Source organism: Alternaria dauci, chromosome 8 (genome assembly GCF_042100115.1).
Source record: "Alternaria dauci strain A2016 chromosome 8, whole genome shotgun sequence".
In the NCBI taxonomy this organism is placed as follows: domain Eukaryota; kingdom Fungi; phylum Ascomycota; class Dothideomycetes; order Pleosporales; family Pleosporaceae; genus Alternaria; species Alternaria dauci.
In genome coordinates, this window is record NC_091279.1 from 693,838 (window position 1) to 712,963 (window position 19,126).

The window sequence follows — 19,126 nt, forward strand, 5'->3', positions numbered from 1 at the left end:
ACCGGAACGCGTCGTGCAGTCATGGATGCCAAAATGCGGCGGCCTCGCTCTGGTTTGGACGTATCTTCTACACTCCGTTGTCCCCTCTACTTGCTTCCATCCTGAGATCCTTGCAAAATGCCTTCCGCCAACGGCACAAACGGTACCACAACATACTCCTTCCCACCAGGAATTCATGTCCCCTCTTTGACGTGGTTCAAGAATGACTCCAACCAAGAAATTGACTGGGATGTCCAAGAGGAGCACTTCGGGTTCTTGATCTCGAACGGCCTTCACGGCATCGTCATCGCCGGAACAAATGGCGAGGCAGCAACATTATCATCCGCTGAGAAGACCCAGCTCGTCCAAAAAGCCCGCAAAACCGCACAACGCCTGGGCCGCGAAAACCTTCCCATCACGATTGGAGGTGTAGCAGGCTGCACACGCGACGCCATACAACAAACCATCGAGGCAAAGGAGGCAGGCGCATCGTATTACCTGGCCCTGGTGCCATCCTACTTCCACTTTTCCATGAACCAGGACGCAATCGTTGCCTATTTTCAGGAACTGGCAGACGCATCACCTATCCCCATTGTTTTGTACAACTTCCCGAATGTCGTAGCCGGTCTCGACATCAACTCGGAGATGCTAGACATCCTCGGCAAGCACAAGAACATCGTAGCCGTCAAGCTCACGTGCGGAGGAATCGCAAAGGTTGCAAGGATCAGCGCGGCGTTTGACAAGTCAGAGTTTGTTGCTCTTGCGGGCCAAAGCGACTGGCTCGTACCGGCTTTGAGCGTCGGTGGAGTTGGCACCATTACTGGTGTCGCAAACCTGTACCCAAAGGTATGTTTTATGCGCCACAGTGCGGTGCGATCGAAAACTAACAGACCAGTCTTGTCTACACATGTTCGACCTATACCAATCAGGTAAACACGACGAAGCGTCAGCCCTCCAGATCAAACTCTCGGTCACCGAATGGGGTTTCGGAAAGGGTGGTATCAACGGCACTAAGTATGTCGTTGCGCACAAGAGAGGATACCCAGAGACCAGCGCCGACTGTCGAAGGCCTTATCCGCGATACACAGATGAGGAGAAGAGGAAATGGGTTGTGAACCAAGTCTCAGGTCTCGATGAGCTAGAAGCATCATTGTAAAGTGATGCTTCGCGATTGAAATATTGAAATGCTTCTTGGCCATGAATATCTGTCGCGTGACAGGATCCCATCAGATTGTCCATTGCTCTCTCAGATCTCTCAACACGCCATCCGTCCTCCACCCTATATGTTTCTGCAACTGTTCCAGATACTCCACACAAGCCTGCTGCTCCCTCGGGTCGATGATGTAGGCTCCACACGCACTCAGGATGTGACTACCCTGAAACATGGCATTTCCACAGTGACTATTACTCACGCCGTATCCTATCGTTATCCGTATGTGCTTGCGAATAGCCGCGTCGGTAGACTTCCTAGCACGGACACCAGCGAGCCCCACCAAGGACGCATTGGGCGAGTATATAGTCAGCAGTATCTTGCAAAGGTGGTAGTACTGCAAGCCGACTGCTACAACGCCTGACGGGCAGAGCTGTTCAGGCCAAGTCCCTTCAAACCGATCACCCGCGTCAGGCTCGACATGGAAAGCGGAGAACGTCCAGGGTTTTGACCGCTCCCATTCGTCTACCTCGTCATTCAAGTCTTTCCACTTTTCGCGACTAACGTTTTCGCTGCCGTTGTTGCTCCCTCCAAATACTGTTTGCAGGACAACAGCGAAGAGGAATATAATGCGGTTCGCCCAGCTTTCGTCGTCGAACTCGCTGAACACGGCGGAGTGGCGGTAGTTGTCGAGGCTGAGGTTGAGGGGCTGTTGGGTCGTAAGAGAGACGTAGATGTGTTGGCGAAGAGACACCCAGGATGCAGATTCGCGGAGGCCACCGTCTGCGGCGAATGACGAGATACTGTTTAGTATGCGGGCAGTACCCTGAAGATCAAGCATCGGTCAGCAACGGTAAACGAATGTTTTGGCCAAAAGAAAAGGGAACGTACCAGATGGTGGCAGTGTTCATCGGCATCGCCCATCTCCTCGTGGAGGCGAAGCAGGATCACGGCAATAAGAAAGTTCTCGTCCCAATGTGCCAGCGGGTCCTCGAGCGCCACAATCAACGCCTGTAAGCACTGATCTATGTAGGCCTGCGATACATCATCTGCGGTTTTACCCATCAACCAGCAGTGCCTTGCGGCGACACCCAGTATACCATTTAGAATCACGGGAAAGTGGGCTGCGCGTTTCGGTACCTCGACAGCGAAATGTCGTCGTGAATCGCATACGTCGATCCATGAAGTACAGAAGAAGACATAATGATGGAAAAGACGTGCTTCGTGTGCGTTGTTCACAGGCCACCCGAGTGTTGGTGCCGCCGAAGGACTGAACGCTGTGGAATTGTAAGGAGATTGGTTGTTGTTGATCGATCCGAAAGGGCTTTTCTTTGGCAGACTTGGAGACTGCGACAGACGCTGTAGTGATCCGGGACTCGCGTGCCAGTGGCCTGTGTTCGCTAGGTGGTTTATCGAAGAGACAGCTCTAATATTTTGCGATGCGTTATTACTCCCAGCACTACTGACATCAAGTAGGGATGGCGGGACGTGAGTATTGAGAACGTCGTGGATGGACGGCAGATCGCTAGCATCGTCGAATCCTGGGATGGGAACGGTTGCAAATGGGTCTTCGTCACGATATGATGACGCCAGTTGGCGCTCGCTGGAATCTCTGTTCAAACTTTGGTCTGATCGCCGGACTCGCGAGGTAACATCAAGCCGGTTGGGCGTGCTTTCGGAATTCACTTCGCCTTCTGGCACAGCTTCATACTCTTCTTCGTCACTGCTGTCCTTGTTGGGTTCAACAAAGTGCACTACGCCACTATCTATCAGCCACTGTTGTTGAATAGGACCTGGCGCATACGCATACGCACATGAAGTTGGGATGTCCACCCATTGCTGGCCCACGCGGAACTCGAGCGACTGCTCGGCGGAACCTATGTCTTCACCGGCATTGAACTTGACTGCTGTGACGGGACGGAAGCGAAACGCATTGCCACGAACGCATGGCTTCTTGCGCTCAGTGCAATATTTGCATTTTTCCGAGTCGCGCAACTTCACACCTGTATGTTGAGCGTTTGAATCCCATTGGGTAGTGAGAGGGCGTACATTTGATATGACGCTCACGGCAAGCTTTGCTGTTCAGTAGTTAGCGCGCGTTGGAACTCCGTGGGCGGGTTTGACTGACCATCCGCTTCTCTGCCTCATCGTAAAGCCCGGATCCCAAGGATGGTGAATGATGGGGTTGCCACGTTGAGCCGGGAAACCGAGCCCATGTTGTTAGTTTTCATTCGGGCTACTTACCCCGCCCGTTTCGTATGCAGTGTTCCAAGTCTGGCACGCGTGGTTTCAATTTAGAGCAAGGCGAATCGAAGCTTGCGGAGATCTTTCCGATTGGAGCGATGCTCCGAGGCGTCTCTACGATTTAATTGGTCTAGGCCGGTGCAAGAGATGACAACTGCTACCTGCACTGACCTGTTAATGGCAAGGCTCTCCGCCTTGCCACTTTCGCCCGAGGTCGAAAAACAGAGCGGCATCTGCTTGGTGAAATTGCAATGCGTATCGGTGTCGAAATGAATCCATTATACGATGGCAAAGTGATTCGACGATGCAAAATACTCCTGGCTGACAAGACGCACATCAACCCTTCTCTTGCCTTCATCTTGCCTTCTTTGTACTTCTTCAAGAAGATCCGCGGTAGCTTTGGCATTGGTAGCAATGCTCTCGAGACCGCGAATTGCCTCAATGATCCATCCTCTCTCTTCACTATCATCCTCTTCGCAGCCCCACATGAGCAAAGGCCATAAGACGTTAACAGGTAGCGACTCATCTGTCTGTGCCATTAGATGTGTTAAACGCTTTATATTTGCGATAGCGCTTATGACGTCCTTAGTCTTAGGGTACTGCACATGCGCGACGCGATGTAAGTGTATGAACGAGGCGTGATAGTTGGCGAGATATGTGCGAAAGCTTCGCGTGAGGGCACCTGCTAAGTTCTTGGCTAGATGTTTCTCCGTGAGATTTCCTGCGACTGCATGATCCATCAATGCCGGTCGCTGACCGTAAAGTGCATGCAAGTCCCTGGAGATTTGTGCTGCGATAGCCATCACTTCTGTCTCATCCTGAACAGTGCCGCGTGTACGATGCCAGGGGTCAATGCGTGTGATGCGGCCTGCGAAGGATTGCACCTTCTGATAGAAAATGATTCCGGGATGATATAACACATCAAACAAAATTTCCTCAATCTCAGTGTCTGGCGTACCCGGCTCTGATCCAGGATTGGCAGCAGGCGATGCATCAAAGATGGTCTCATCTGTATCCGCCAAAAAGAGTCCCTCACCCCCTGCCGTCGAGATAGCGCGTGCATCGAGAAGACGCAGCCAAGAGATAAGTCGGCGTTCTGGAACAGAGAACTTTATCTTATCTGCGCCTTTTATAAGCATATATGCTTCCCGTAAGTTGGCATGAGCCCGTGGCAACATTTCCGTAAGTAAGTCGGTATAGGTAAGCAAGAAAAGGGCAGCAAGCATGTGTCGAAGATTGCTATCTTCGACTACTCGCGTCTTTGCTAGGCGGCTTGACACCTGTCTAGTTGCAATGTCGTACAAAGGCCTCCAATCTGCCTTGGCCACGTCGTTGCCTTGCCCGCTACGCTGCATCTGCATCGCGGCGAATGCTACGATGGCACTTTTGACGATAGGTGACTCTGCGGCCAAAGTGGCAAAGAAGGCCCGGGTAGATGCCCATTTTGGGCCAATTTCCACAGGCGTAAGGATAGGCGGCATGAGCATTTGGAGAAATGTATGCAAGAGGTAGTCTTCGTTTGGTCCGTTCGGCGCATCCTCGGTTGAGAATGGTGAAGTCGAAGCTGGATCAGGTAGGTTTGGTCTGCGCTCTGGCAGTTCACGCGCTCCATTACTTGCAGTCGTAGCGACTCCCGGGATCTGACTTGCAGGTCTCTGACTGTGTGGGACATGGTGGATAGATTGCGGAACAGAGCCGGCATGCATATTCACAGTCGCGAAGGAGCCGGCGTCGGTCGGCCACGAGCTGGGACTCAACAACATGGCTTCATCCCAGGCGCCCAAACTCAAGGGTCCAGAAAGATCCAAACCGAATCCATATCCATCGAATGGTAGTGGGCCTGAAAACAATGGCTGGTGCTGACCCTGTCCCGTGACGAACGACTGGGATGGCTTGGAAGTGCTGCTGCGATGCCATGTACCTGGAGTGTTGGCAATGCGATGTCAGTGCATTTCTTACATGCATTGCGTACATTGAGGCTTGAGCTTACAGTCGAGGTTCAGTCTTTCACAGTGACCGCAGCGCGGCCTCTGCTCGTTACATCGCACTTTCCGCCTCCTAGGCTGATGAGTGTTGGTGGGGAGCAACAAGGGATTCCCGCGTACCTGCACGCGTTGCAACCATTCTTTGACCGCGCAGGACGAGGTGGGGCTGGCGATGATTCAGCCACCGGTACTGGAGTTGCTGATGGTGGCTGGTTTGGTACAGGCTGGGACATACGCGAAAGTTTCGATCAAGCAATGTGATGAACCTTAATGCGAAGACCAGGATAGGGCCGTTTATGTACAACATGCAACGAAGCGGAGAAATCAAAGTATGTGGGGGGCCAATCGATGAGCTGAGGCGCTATGCTCGGGAGCCAAGGAACCCGGCCCCTCACCACAATGAAGAAACACCAATCTTCCATACCTAGGTAGTGTCTTCTCTACTCTACGCCACATCGCACCCTCAAGGCTTCAGTTGTCCGTCTCGTTAGTAGGTCGTCAACCCGCAGCATAGCGCACACATGCAGGATACTTTACAGGATACAACACGGAAAATGAGCTTCTTCTAAACGACGCGAACCTTTCACATCTATCATTCCGAGCTACATTCGCAAATCTATGCAACACCCAAACACCTCTGCTATGCAACAAACAAAACTTCTCCCTACTCCTGCTGTGCCAATTTTCGCTCTCGCCGCCAGATCTTCACTGGCATCTCCCCCAGAATCCAGTTCATCGTCTCCAGCCGTTGCAGCTCCCAGTTTGGACTGCTCAGCGCAAAATCGTAACGTCGCAACACGCTTGCGAGCACCACAGTTTGCTCAAGGTATGAGATGTTGCGTCCAATGCAGCCTCTTGCGCCTGCCGAGAAAGCCAGAAAGTAGGGCTGCAACGCCTTGCCCTCTTCGCCCAACCAGCGTTCAGGAATGAACTTGTCGGCTTGTGGGAACATGGACTCCTGTCGATGCGCAACATACGCAGACATCGCGACGGAGACGCCACCTGGAATGTAGTCACCGAGGATGTTTGTGCCTTCTGCTGGCGTTTGTCGTGGTAGCCCATGAGGGGTCGGCGGGAACAGGCGGAGCGACTCATCCAGACACGCACGAAGATATGGCAGATGCTTCACCCTGTCATAGGCAATGACTCCATCGCCTTCCTCTTCGTCGTCTTCCAAGGCCGAGTCGATTTCTTGTACCAACTTCTTCTTGATTTCCGGGTGCTTGATCAGCTGATACATGACGTTGGCCATCGCAATCGCTGTCGTCGCCGATCCGGCGTTCATCATGATGCTCACTTCCGCGATAATCTCGCCCCACTCCAGGTTGTTCGGTTGGCCGTTCTTGTCTTCCATTAGCGTCTGGAAGAAGTCGTCAAGCTTCTCTCCTGCCCTATATCGCTCAAGACGCTTGTGGGCAAGTTGAACTGGTATGCCCTCCCATTCGTTTGCATAGTCGCTCATGCGCTTGTAGAAGGGAATGACGTTGGAGAATTTGTTGATGAGCGGATACCAGTCATATGGCCAAATTAACAACGACTGTTTCCGAGCTGTGTTGTACAGCGCTGGCCTGAAATCGCATTCGTACGTTGAGCCATCTGTTCTACGCCCAGTAATCCTGTCGTGACCTCGGTCAAGGAATCCAAGCTTGTCGGAGAGTCCAATGTCGGCAATGGCGTCCAGTGTGAAAAAATTGGTCCACTTTCGATAGTCAAGGTTCACGTCCTCAGGCTTCGGAAGCTGTCCAGGTGCTAGTGGCGCGGTGCAGCACTCGTCAAAGTGCTTTAATAGCTTTTGCGTCTTGTCAGCTACCTTGTGCTCCCAGCCCTCCAGGTTCTTGATCGCATACGCGGAGCTCATCAACTTCCTCTTGCGGGCATGATCGTGCTTGTCAATCACATCGGCAAGGTGGTAATGAGAGCCTGCAGTGACCACGTAAGATCCATCCTTGGTGCAAGGAGTGTTGTGGCCATAGATGTCTTTTACAGCCCGGAGGTCGCCATATGACAGGAACTTGGGGCCAACACGGATGACTGGATGCTTTCGGTGTAACTTCTCAAGGTATGTGGACCGTGCTCCTCCATGTGCAAGTACCATGAACGGTATCGAAGAGATACCCGAGAGCGGATGCATGTTCGGATAGCGTCGAAGACCTGAGTCATTAGTTGGAGCTTCCTTGTCATCCATGAAGATCAACATACCGTCAACATCGCGGAAGTATTGGATTATTGGATATACGACAAAGTAGAGAAAAGCGCATGCGCCTAACGCAGCTGCATATGGAATTGAAAATGCTGCGGTCGACATGATGGAACGTGGTCAACACGACAGGAAAGTTGAATATGGTCTTGTTAGCAATTCGTGAGAGTGCGCTCTGAGGTTTACTTAAGTGTTTGGCTGCGACACCTCAATGCCCGTTGATGCAGCCGCCAGATTGGATGACGATGGGTCCCAGGAGCTCAGAAAGGCATACTTCGGAGAATGATGGCCTATTCCGGCATGTATTGCTACGAGCAGCATTTCCGCGCCTGCAGAGCTAAACTGGGGAACCACTCGTGGACGCCAACGATTACTGAACTGTGGGGTAACGCGGGGGTGCCGTGGTTTACTCGCCTCATGATCAACCCGACGTTGGTCTACTACGATTATACCCGAAAGTCTTGAGCAACTCCACAGGAATTCGAAGTGCTTCCACACTGCGTTGTCGGGCTACACCAACATGACAAGTCTAGCAGTCATGTCCGTCGCCAACGTCCAGCCGATGCAGATACTCGCGTATTCGTCTCGAATGGCCCACCTGCTACAAGCTGACTGAGGATCAACCATACTCTTCTTCGTGGATATATTGTTCGCTCAATCCGTCGAACCTTCCGCGGCCAATTTGTATCCCCCCGCTGTCATGGAATCGTTCAGTCTCCCAGTCGATATGTCAGATCTGAGATCACAACTCAATCCTCTTTTGCAAGCGCTGAGCACGGCACCCGTATTCAACAGTTTGAAGCCATCGACTACAGCAGACGGCATAGCTGCACTTCTCTTTCTTCTTACATCACTTGGCTATCTCGCTCGTGGTCGCATTTGGGATAAGCCGGATCCAAATTACCATGTAAGAAAATTGCTTCTTCACCAACTTACATCCTTGGTCGAGCAGCGTGACTGACTCTACCGTCACTCCAGATATACTTCGAGAGGCCACAAGTCGCAGAAGGCTTTTCGGACGGAAAGACGGCCACAACCCGCGACGTATGCCAACGCCTTGATGAGGGCGGCTACCATTGCGTCATATTTTGGGGGTCACAGTCTGGCACATCGGAGCGACTTGCCGAAAACCTAGGTCGAGAGTGCGCCGCACGCTTTGGCGTAAACGCTCTAGTGGCAGACCTATCCGATTATGATGCAGAGAGCATTGCCAACATCCAGCAGAAGCACTTCGCCGTTTTCATCGTGAGCACATATGGCGAAGGCGATCCTAGCGACAACACTGCTGGTCTTTGGGATTGGATCAAGCGGGTTGGCGAGAATAAGATTCGGCTCGAGAGTTTGCGATACTTGGCTTTCGGCCTCGGCAATAGCAACTACAAGTACTACAACAGGGTCCTTGATGTTGTTGCGGATGCCCTCGACGCTGCTGGCGCTACTGCGCTTATCCCACGCCAGAGGGCCGACGATGCCGACGGAGGAACAGAGGAAGACTACCAGGCATGGAAGGACGACGTCTTCGCTCTGCTTTCACAGATGGGCTTCCAGGCAAAGGCTATCACTTACGAGCCAAACATCGAAGTTGATATCACCGCCGCAAGCCATGGCTCCGAAGAGTATTCCGTCACGTCGGTACACCACCAGCGGTCTGCTACCAACTCAGACATTGTCCCCTTGACCATCAAGCACGCTCGTGAGTTGTTCACATCGAGTGATCGCAACTGCGTACACCTGGAGGTAGATCTTGGAAACACCGACATCGTGTACAAGACTGGGGACCACATCGGCGTTTGGCCAGTCAATCCTGAAGAGGAAGTCGATCGACTACTAGACGTCCTAGGCTTGCAAGACCGCAGGCAAGACCGCCTTACTGTCACACCCAAGGCCAATGCCAACAAGCCAAAGGTACCATCTCCGTCAACGCTCGAGACCGTTTTTCGGAATCATCTGGAAATCTGTGCTCCCATGGCCCGGAAGGCAGTGCTTGAAATCGCTCAGTTTGCGCCCTCGCCTGTAGCCAAGTCGAAGCTTCTCGATATCGCTCAGGACCGCGAGCGTTACGAACGCTTCACAGCTTCTACACACATCACTTTCGCTAGGTTACTCAAACTCGCCAGCCCCCGGGATGCGTGGAGCTCGATACCGCTCGCCTTTGTTCTAGAGAACTTGCTACCACTGCAGCCACGATACTATTCCATCTCTTCCAGCTCTGTTGTATCACCACGGCGCATCGCCATCACTGCACTGGTCGTGAACAAGACCATCACGACTGAAGACCAGTCAACAGCCATCATCCATGGGCTGACATCCAATTACCTGTTGTCAACGTCCAACCTCCAGTCGGCTGCGAACACACCGGTTCCTGTCTACCATCGTCCGGTCGAGAGTGGAGACCTTCAGGGTCAAATGATCCTCGCGCACGTTAGGAAGTCGAAGTTCAAACTTCCCATCACATCATCGACTCAGTTGATCTTGATCAGCGCAGGTACTGGATTCGCACCGTTTCGTGCGTTCCTCCAAGAACGCGCGAAACTGCATGCGATCGGTAAGCCCATCGGCAAGATGTTGTTGTTCTTCGGCTGTCGCAACCAGAATGACTACATTTACCAGGACGAGTTGGTAAAGATGCAGGAACAACTAGGCGAGAAGCTAGAGATCGTCACTGCGTTTTCACGAATGCAGGGGCAACCCAAAACATATGTGCAGGATAGGGTTGCGGAGCAGGCTGGCAAGGTGCTGGAGATGTTGGAGGCGGGGGCGAACATGTACACCTGTGGCAAGGCGAGCATGGCGCGAGAGGTAGACACGAAGCTCGAGGACGCCATCATGGAGAAGAAAGGCTTGGTTGAGGCAGATGTCAAGGCATGGGTCGACGGGTTGAAGAAGCGCGGCAAATGGAAGGCGGATGTCTGGGGGTGATTTGTTTCTAGAATCTAAATTATGATCAATCTTATGAGGCGCAGCACCCCACTTTTAACAAATTTACCCCTGCCAAGCCAAGGAACACGGGTACCGAGTCTATCCGGGCCTCAATGGCAACTTGTGCGACAGTTATTCCCGCCGCCTTCACTGTTCAACCTAATTTTCACGCCCGCCGTTGCATAGCAGTCTACAATGGATGTCGCCCTGGAGTTTCTCAATCCTCTTGTTTTGGACAAAGCCTACGCATGGGCATTGCCTGCTTCCGACCTCAGCTTAGGCAACTCCTCCTACTCTGAGTTTTCGGCCGCTAACAACGCGCCCGCGTCCCAATGGCCACGCGACAACATCTATCGTCAGATTGTATCGATACTCGTCATCACCCAGCTCGGCGCGACTTCTCTATACCTATTTTTCAGTTCCCTGTCATATTATTTTGTATTTGATCGACGACTCGAGTACCACCCGCGCTTTCTGAAGAACCAAGTCCGTCAAGAGATCAAGTCATCGCTCTCGGCCGTCCCGTTCATCAACCTGTTGACGCTGCCTATCTTCCTGGCCGAGGTTCGTGGCAAAAGCTTGCTCTACTCCAACACCAGCGACTATGGCTGGCCCTGGTTGCTGATTTCAGCCACACTTTACATGGCTTTCAATGATTTTGCCATCTACTGGATTCACCGCCTGGAACATCACCCTAGCGTGTACAAGTACATTCACAAGCCACACCACAAATGGATTGGTAAGTTTCTTTCTTCGCGATGTTCCTACCGTCTTGTCGCCTTCTCGCATACATAGACAGCGATGCTAACAACAATAGTGCCCACACCATGGGCTGCGCTAGCCTTTCACCCGCTTGATGGATTTGTACAATCGTTGCCATACCAGTAAGTAGTCCGTCACCTGCATTCTCAAGAAGCCATTTCTAAGACCTAGAAGCATTTTTGTTTTCATCTGTCCAATGCAGAGGTACCTATACTTGGTCCTCTTTGTTGGTGTCCAGATCTGGACCATCTTCATTCATGATGGCGACATGATCACAGGCCACTGGACGGAGAAGTTCATCAACAGCCCCGCCCACCACACATTGCACCACATGTACTTCACGGTCAACTACGGGCAGTACTTTACCTGGGCCGACACCTACTTTGGCTCCCACAGAGCACCAGAACCATCGCTGGACCCTATCCATGATGCCCTCAAGGTTATGCGGGCGAAGGGGCTTGTGGATGAGCAGGGTAACCCTATCAAACACTCCAAAAGCGAGTAATTTCTTGACTTCCTGGAGAAGTTGTTGTGTCTGGCAGGTTTCGATGAGATAATGCGAGGCATGACAAGCTATGTATTGCGGTTGCAGCTAAGTAGCGTTTCATGCTCTCGATTCCTGGATCAACAATTGGTCTCGATACGAATGGTTTTCCTCATTACGAATAGACTTCTACAGCAATACCTAATGTTAATATAATGCACAAGATACGCTCGCTCTACTACCGCTGCACGTCCATCGTAAAGATACACAACAAGTCACTGATAGTACCAAGGCCCAATTCTTGGTATCAAATAACCCCGAAATCGCCGCCGATCTCATCCTGTGTCTCGCATCGAACGACCGCGACAAGTAGGGCGAATTACGAATCTGCCCCGCCGTCTTGCGTCTCCTTCATCTCCAAGATTCTTGACTACCTCTTGAGTGGAGTTATCAATAATATTCTGCATGCTCAGATCTTGGCCTGCTCTTTGCTAGCAGGGCAACGGAAAAAGCTGTGGTCATCGGATCGGCGTTACACGGGAACAGAGCAGTCCTTCTCCTGGGTACACCTAGTGGAGGCTACCTAGGTACAAGCCGAATCTCAATCTCATATCTGACTCTCGACATGTCAGTCTGTGCATGCACACTCGGAGATTATGGCTCTCAAACTACCAAAGCCTAGTGATTTATCTGAACAGAAGACTCCAGGCCTCAGACTATGCCGTCGTTGCCATTCTCTTGGTTTGCGCCTACGTCATGCCGTGGGATCTGTGTGTCCACATGGGCATCAAACATGTCAAAAGCCGCATGGTTTTCGGTAAGCTTCTTTCGGCATTGACATCTTTCTAGAAAGTCGCGGTAGATGTGTCGGATCATTGCCTATGTGCCATCCAGCCGCAGCACTCGATATAGCAACCCCGCAGGACACGGGCACTGGAGTCCGAGCTTGCAGCACCCAACGTAGAAGTTTATGCCGCAGACTTCCTATTCCCAACACCTCAGCCGCACGCGCGAACAGCGTGCTCGACCCGCCATGACCGTCTCAACCAATGTGCAGCAACCGATTCAAACGTCAGTCAGTTGCTCCACGCCCGTTTGCCAAGCTCTCTGGGCCCACCCCCGCGTTTTGCTATGCACCCCAGCGGGTGCGAAGCGAAAAAATGACGCATACCGAATGAGATTGCGGAGACATGCGAGCAGAAATCTGGGGAAAGGCCATGCGATGATGGCAGACCGAGTCCCAACGTGGCAATCCATGTTAGCTTGCCAAACTTCATTGCGTTGAGCCTGGTTGCGCGTGTCGCGCCGGCCCTTTCCGAAGTGTAAACTTGAAACTATACGATCAACATAAGTAGGACGTAGAATCTCCCTGAGTGTGGTCCTCAATCATCGCAAGCTTTCGAGCCTCGAAGGTCATCACTGCATTGCCGGCTCCAGGTCATCACTTCACACCTTTCTTCGAGCTCCTCATCGTCGCCAATGCCAGTCAACATGGCTCAAAACTCATCGGACGCAAAGAAAGTCGACATCTTCAACGAGAGGTCTTCTAGCATCGACAAGATTGAAGATATTACGACTGCACGCGAACATGCGGAACAGATCGCAAATCTCTCCGGCATTGAGGCCACAGCCGCTTCAAGGGCGGCTTGGCTAATCTCCATGACCGTTTCGCTCGGTGGCCTCCTTTTCGGTGTGTATCCCTATTTCTGAGGAAGACCGTTTGTGTCAATCATACTGACTAAACTGAGGCTACGATACTGGCTACATCTCCTCGGTCCTCGTGACCATCGGCACATCTCTCGGCCACGAACTCAGTTCCTCGGAGCAAGAACTTGTCACTTCGCTTACATCTGGAGGAGCACTCGTAGGAGCCGTCATTGCTGGTATGATTGCCGACAAATATGGTCGCAAGCTACCCATTTTCTTGGCCTGCGGTGTCTTTGTCATTGGTACAGTCCTCCAGACGGCCGCATATCATCTCCCACAGTTTGCCATAGGCCGCTTCGTTGTAGGCTTGGGTGTCGGCTCGGCGGCTATGATAGTCCCTCTCTACATCTCTGAACTAGCACCAGCCAAGTACCGCGGCCGGATGATCGCTTTCAATAACATGAGTGTTACGTTCGGTCAGCTACTGGCCTCGGCAATCGGTGCCGGATTCGCACAAGTTGGGGGCGCCAACTCGCAGGCATGGAGAGCAACAGTTGGTATTGGTGCGGCACCTGCAGTTCTCCTCGCCGGTCTTTTGACTCTCTGCCCCGAATCTCCCCGTCAGCTAGTCGCGCGCGGAAAAGTAGACGAAGCCAGTGTCATCCTTACACGTCTCTATCCGACCTCGACTGAAGAGCAGCGTCGTGCGAAGATCATGAGCATCGAGATGAGCATCAACGAGGCTACCCAAACAATGGTAGACGACTCAGTGTTCAAGACACTAGCTCGCATCTTCACGACCGGATCCACGTTCCGCGCTGTGTTCGTAGCATGCACAATCATGGCCATCTCGCAGTTGTCTGGCTTCAACACGCTCATGTATTACTCGGCAACTCTCTTCAAGATTGTAGGATTCAACAACGCCACCGCTGTCGCGATCACCGTTTCCGCTACCAACTTCATCTTCTCGTTCGTCAATCTTATCATCGTTGACAAATTCGGGCGCCGTCGCATATTGCTGGTGACAGTCTTGGGAATGAGCATCTGCCTCGTCGTTGCTGCTGTCAGCTTCTCTTACATCCCAATCGACCTACACACTTTGGCTGTTCAGAGCGACGAGATTGGCTGGCCGGGTTATGTACTCATTGCTACAATCATCCTCTTTGTTGGCTTTTACTCTAGCGGAGTCGCAACCGTCGCATGGATCGGCACCGAATTGATCCCCATGGAGGTCAGGGCGGTTGGCACGATGTTGAACACAGTCACCTGCTGGAGTACCAACATCATCATCTCCTCAACCTTCCTTTCTATGATGAAGGGTATCACACCGTCAGGAGCCTTTGGCTTCTATGCAGGCATATGCTTTGTCGGTTGGCTCTTCGTCATCTTCTGCTTCCCAGAAGTCAAGGGAATGCCGCTCGAGGCTATCCGTGAGGTGTTTGAGCACGGCTTTGGTGTCAGGTATGCGAGAAAGTGGCAGAAAGAGAACAAGGAGTTTGCCAAGATCAATGCTGGCAACTCACAGGCTTTCGGGCATTGATCGCTTGCCTCCAGGCAGGGATGCGATGGGGGCTGATCATGGGATTTCTTTCACGTGGTTACTTTAGCTCTGTTTAGCAAGCAATGAGTGATAGCATGACGAATACAATACAATGTTTCAAAGCTCTTGACTCAAGAAAACATCTTGTAGAGTTGCGCAGATTCCAAATCCTGTTGTGTTCCTCCTGGGATTCATTGACATATGAACCAGAACCAGATCGTCATTGAGGGAGACGTTAGTTGACACATGTACGCACATCTGGTCAACTTTCAACGGTGATAGAGATGGTGATTCAATGGTCATGAGTCGCTCATCATCTATAGGTGTACGATGGGATATACCACGGTATTGCTCCGCGATGCTGTGAGTCGAAGGTGAGGATACCTAGGTAATATCCGATCGCCATTTACACCTTCAAGTATTCAGCACATGTGTACAAATAGTCAAGCAAGCTTTCACGGATACAAATCTGAAAGCCGAGCCATGGGTGCCGTGGAGTGGTGAGATAATACCTCCGGGTTACCTAGTGCCATGTGCCCTATTCATTCAAGTACCACGGTAGAGAATCGGTTCCCCATCCCGTGCTCCTACAAACCCGCCGCCTTGCCCCGAAAGATATATCGAGGACATTTGCAACAACTCTGTTCTCCTTAATCCTTCAGCCAAATTCTCCCAACTTACAGCATACGCCGCCACAATGCGCAAAGCAAACCTCATCGCCATCCTCGCAACAGCCATCAGCGGCGTGACAGCCCTCGACAAAATCCTCGGTAAACCCGGCCAGTGCATGAGCTATGCCATCGTAGATGATACGTGGGTGCAAAACAATCTGACAAGACGACGAGTCATCTACGACACTACCGGAATGGTCCCGCACTACGATCAGACAATGTACAGCATTGGGTGGATGTGGTCGAACGAGAAGAAACGTACGTATTGGACTGATATTCAGAGTTCATATGCCAATTCCTGAGAATGATAGCATGTAATGCCCGCGCCATAGACACGAATGTGTACTTCCACGGCGCAGTCATACGAGGTGGCGCATATGTGATCGACAGCAGTGAGGAATCGAGTGAAGATGGCGACGGTGGGCATGAGTGTCTTCTGAAAGTGTTCAGAGTTACATTGGGCAACAATGTGAACTGTCCGGCGCTAGGAGTTTGAGGACAGGTTAGAGATGGAAGATTGGTTCGTCAAAGGGCTAGCAGGGCTAGAACTATGAATTGTGCTGGATACGAATTGATGAGTAGATACATCATAAATGTATCTGCTGGATCTACTCAACAAGAAGCTATCAGCGTGGGAAGTGCTGGATAGTGCAACTTCAACAAAACGAGCGCTTCCTTATGCATCCCACCGCTTCGTGTTATCTCCACTCTTCACTTGCAGATAGTTCCCAGCGATCGGCGCCTTCAATCCGGCATCCGTTATGAACTTTGGCCAGTCGATTGCCCACCTGGTGCTAACGGCTTGTCTATGCGCAGCCGGTACCGCGAAGTTATCCGGCTGCTCATGCAGCAAGAATACGTAACGATGAGTGGGAGGCGCGCCAGCACCAGGCGAAGGACCAAAGTATGACGAAGGAATTGTGGCTTTCGTAGTGAGGACAGAGGTACCGTTCTGCGTGGTGCCAGATGCCGTATAATCCTGCAGAAGGGCATGCAAGACGGTTGTTGTACGACCGTTCTGAGAACCGTCAATGTCTTCATAGTGTCAGTATAATGACCTTCGCAAACACAGTTTTAGAGCGCACCGATCATCGCGAGTAGGTACTTTCCACTAAGTGTCGTGTTGCTGAGGCCAATGACAGGAGCTCTTTGCGTAACTGAGTACCATTAGCATAGTTGTCTTTTTCTCGTATCATGCGCTCATACTAGACTTTCTGACTATGATACCAGGACTGATGTACTGCGTCCCATAGTATACGTCCAGTGTTCCATTGGTTGCGGGAGTGAAGCCTGAGGGGGTAGTCTGCGCCAGGGCAGACGCAGCAAGGAACAACGACGTAACAGCTGTGAACTTCATCTTGATGAATTATCAGTAGAACTTTTGGTTTTCAACGCCTGGAAAGATGGCCCATCATGCCGAACAGTCGACAGACTGTATTATAAAGGCCCCACCGCAACAACGGGTTTGATCGCCTCCACTATAGTCATGTTATCGGTGTGCAGATCTTCTGCAGCATGTTTGGTACAAGCCAAGATATATTGAGACAAACATCTATCTGTAGATGAGGCTCGAGTCCAAGCGAATCCGACACGTTGTAGGCTGAAAGGGCCCTATATTCCGACCCTTGTCACCCCGCAAAACACATATATTTGTGTTCGGCACTTGACAGACGTGTTTATCTGTCAACTACATGGTAGTCGGTAGTTTTTCAGCGTGGAATGACTTTGCTCCTTGCTCTTGTTACATGCCCTACCAGAAACCGTAAGCAGGTCTAGAGTTGAGACGATAGTGTAGGGGAGGGCCACAGTTCATCACGGACAATGGCAAATCTCGACCAGGCATTGGGAAGGCTCCTTGGGGTTTGACCTTGAGAATCGTGATACCAAGCAATGTGTTGTTTCTTCCAGGCAGCAAGTGGTTCCGGTCGAGTTGGCCCAAGTCTGTGCGTTATCGATAGCGACTTCCCAAAAATCCAACTCTAATCTTGGCATCCCACCAACGCCGCTCCCATTGTCGACAATCCACCAAACCCCGCCCTCTGCGCCCGCCGCCTACACTCTGCCCCAGTACCAGACTCTACGACACTCACCATGCCGGGCGCCAAGACCACTCTGCTCATCGAGGGCACCTTCGAGGAGCTTACCGACGAGTTCGCACAATACATTGACAGCCTCAAAAAATCCCAGGGCGATGAGAGCGCCAACCTCCAGGGCGAGAGCGCTGAGCTGCTCAAGGAAAACAAAAAGGACGATGTTCTCAAGAAGCTCGTCGTCGGCAGCCAAGCGCTGAACCAGGCGCCAGAGAAGGGTACGGCTTCAGTCATGACACGAGAGGGGGTGTGTAGATGGGAGAGCACACTGGGCTAACAATGAGTGCGCAGAGTTCATTGCGGCATACAACCTGCTCATCCACCTCGTAAACCAGTCGCCAAACGTTTCCGTCTTCATCCCCAAGATGTGCCAGAACCTGAGCACACCCATCTCGTCGTCGCCCCAGAACGGCGGTGGTCTGGCTCTCTCTATCCTCAGCACCATCTTCAACACCACCCAGCCGGACAGCGAAACGCGCTACCACGTGCTCCTCGCCATTCTCCGTGTCATCCGCGCTACATCAAATTTCGAGACGCTGCGACCACAACTGAAGCAGCTCGACAGCTGGATAGCTGCATGGCAAACTGGGGAGGAGAACGCGCGCAAGCTCTACCTTGCTGTTAGCGACGTCGCATCGGACGCGGGCGAGGATGAGCAGGCATACACATATTTGCTACGCGCGCTTAGGACGTTCCCTTCGGAACAAGCATCGTCTCCAGAGGCTCGTGAGCTTTCTCTTCGCGCCCTCAAGTCGGCCCTCACCCACCCCACCCACTTCGACTTCCAGGATCTCACCGATCTCGACTCGATCCAGGCCCTCCGCAACTCCGACCCTGTCTACTTCCAGCTCCTGGAGATCTTCAACTCGGATCTGCTAGAGGATTTCAACGACTTCAAGGATGAGCACGAGGGCTGGGTTGAGGAGTCCGGTCTTGACGGCGCTGCCTTGAACCGCAAGATGCGCCTTCTCACGCTCGCATCCATGGCTGCATCCGCCGGTCAAACCAGGTCGCTGCCCTATGAGAAGATCGCAAACAAACTACAAGTACCATCTGAGGACGTCGAGATGTGGGTCATCGACGTAATCCGCGCTGGTCTCGTCGAGGGCAAGCTCAGCCAGCTGAACCAGACCTTCTTGATCCACCGCTCAACATACCGCGTCTTTGGCGAAAATCAGTGGAGAGAGGTGGACTCGAGGTTAAACCTGTGGCGAAACAGCCTACAAGGTGTTCTGGATGTTATCAAACAAGAGAAGCTGAGGTTCTTGCAGGAGAAGGAGGAGGAGGCAAACAAGGCAGACCAGAAGGCTGATATGGCCTCGAGGTTTGGTGGCCGGGGCGGACAGAGGAAGCAGCACAGGGCCATTGACGAGGATATGGACTAAGTGGCTACGGCGACTTTGTTCGCGTTTGTTTCTTTCAAAAGGGGTAGGCTTGGGACGGATGCATTATGAGGCT

The 19,126-nt window shown here is 52.1% G+C and overlaps 8 protein-coding genes across 8 annotated transcripts; 5 read left to right on the top strand and 3 right to left on the bottom strand.

Moving 5' to 3' along the window:
* Positions 1–117: 117 nt before the first annotated feature.
* ACET3X_008170 (uncharacterized protein) lies at positions 118–1,135 on the top strand (the record flags this gene model as incomplete). Its single annotated transcript, XM_069454313.1, has 2 exons — positions 118–825; positions 875–1,135. The coding sequence occupies 2 exons, from the start codon at positions 118–120 to the stop codon at positions 1,133–1,135; spliced, it is 969 nt and encodes a 322-aa protein (XP_069303772.1).
* Positions 1,136–1,205: 70 nt separating this feature from the next.
* On the bottom strand, positions 1,206–3,277 carry ACET3X_008171 (uncharacterized protein; the record flags this gene model as incomplete). The annotated part of the gene is made up of 5 exons (XM_069454314.1): positions 1,206–1,955; positions 2,021–2,883; positions 2,944–3,132; positions 3,179–3,207; positions 3,258–3,277. 5 exons carry the CDS (start codon positions 3,275–3,277, stop codon positions 1,206–1,208), a joined length of 1,851 nt encoding a protein of 616 aa, XP_069303773.1.
* Positions 3,278–5,974: 2,697 nt separating this feature from the next.
* ACET3X_008172 (uncharacterized protein) lies at positions 5,975–7,873 on the bottom strand. The gene is made up of 2 exons (XM_069454315.1): positions 7,558–7,873; positions 5,975–7,509 (listed from the first exon to the last, which is right to left on the bottom strand). The coding sequence occupies exons 1-2, from the start codon at positions 7,661–7,663 to the stop codon at positions 6,023–6,025; spliced, it is 1,593 nt and encodes a 530-aa protein (XP_069303774.1). The 5' UTR covers positions 7,664–7,873; the 3' UTR covers positions 5,975–6,022.
* Positions 7,874–8,146: 273 nt separating this feature from the next.
* On the top strand, positions 8,147–10,474 carry ACET3X_008173 (uncharacterized protein; the record flags this gene model as incomplete). Its single annotated transcript, XM_069454316.1, has 2 exons — positions 8,147–8,462; positions 8,534–10,474. The coding sequence occupies exons 1-2, from the start codon at positions 8,256–8,258 to the stop codon at positions 10,472–10,474; spliced, it is 2,148 nt and encodes a 715-aa protein (XP_069303775.1). The 5' UTR covers positions 8,147–8,255.
* A 137-nt stretch (positions 10,475–10,611) lies between these two features.
* ACET3X_008174 (uncharacterized protein) lies at positions 10,612–11,944 on the top strand. The gene is made up of 3 exons (XM_069454319.1): positions 10,612–11,213; positions 11,292–11,358; positions 11,411–11,944. Exons 1-3 carry the CDS (start codon positions 10,670–10,672, stop codon positions 11,739–11,741), a joined length of 942 nt encoding a protein of 313 aa, XP_069303776.1. The 5' UTR covers positions 10,612–10,669; the 3' UTR covers positions 11,742–11,944.
* A 1,267-nt stretch (positions 11,945–13,211) lies between these two features.
* Positions 13,212–14,907, top strand: ACET3X_008175 (uncharacterized protein; the record flags this gene model as incomplete). The annotated part of the gene is made up of 2 exons (XM_069454320.1): positions 13,212–13,410; positions 13,469–14,907. 2 exons carry the CDS (start codon positions 13,212–13,214, stop codon positions 14,905–14,907), a joined length of 1,638 nt encoding a protein of 545 aa, XP_069303777.1.
* A 1,347-nt stretch (positions 14,908–16,254) lies between these two features.
* On the bottom strand, positions 16,255–16,935 carry ACET3X_008176 (uncharacterized protein; the record flags this gene model as incomplete). Its single annotated transcript, XM_069454321.1, has 3 exons — positions 16,255–16,613; positions 16,664–16,735; positions 16,785–16,935. 3 exons carry the CDS (start codon positions 16,933–16,935, stop codon positions 16,255–16,257), a joined length of 582 nt encoding a protein of 193 aa, XP_069303778.1.
* Positions 16,936–17,578: 643 nt separating this feature from the next.
* On the top strand, positions 17,579–19,053 carry ACET3X_008177 (uncharacterized protein; the record flags this gene model as incomplete). The annotated part of the gene is made up of 2 exons (XM_069454322.1): positions 17,579–17,886; positions 17,960–19,053. The coding sequence occupies exons 1-2, from the start codon at positions 17,670–17,672 to the stop codon at positions 19,051–19,053; spliced, it is 1,311 nt and encodes a 436-aa protein (XP_069303779.1). The 5' UTR covers positions 17,579–17,669.
* Positions 19,054–19,126: the final 73 nt, after the last annotated feature.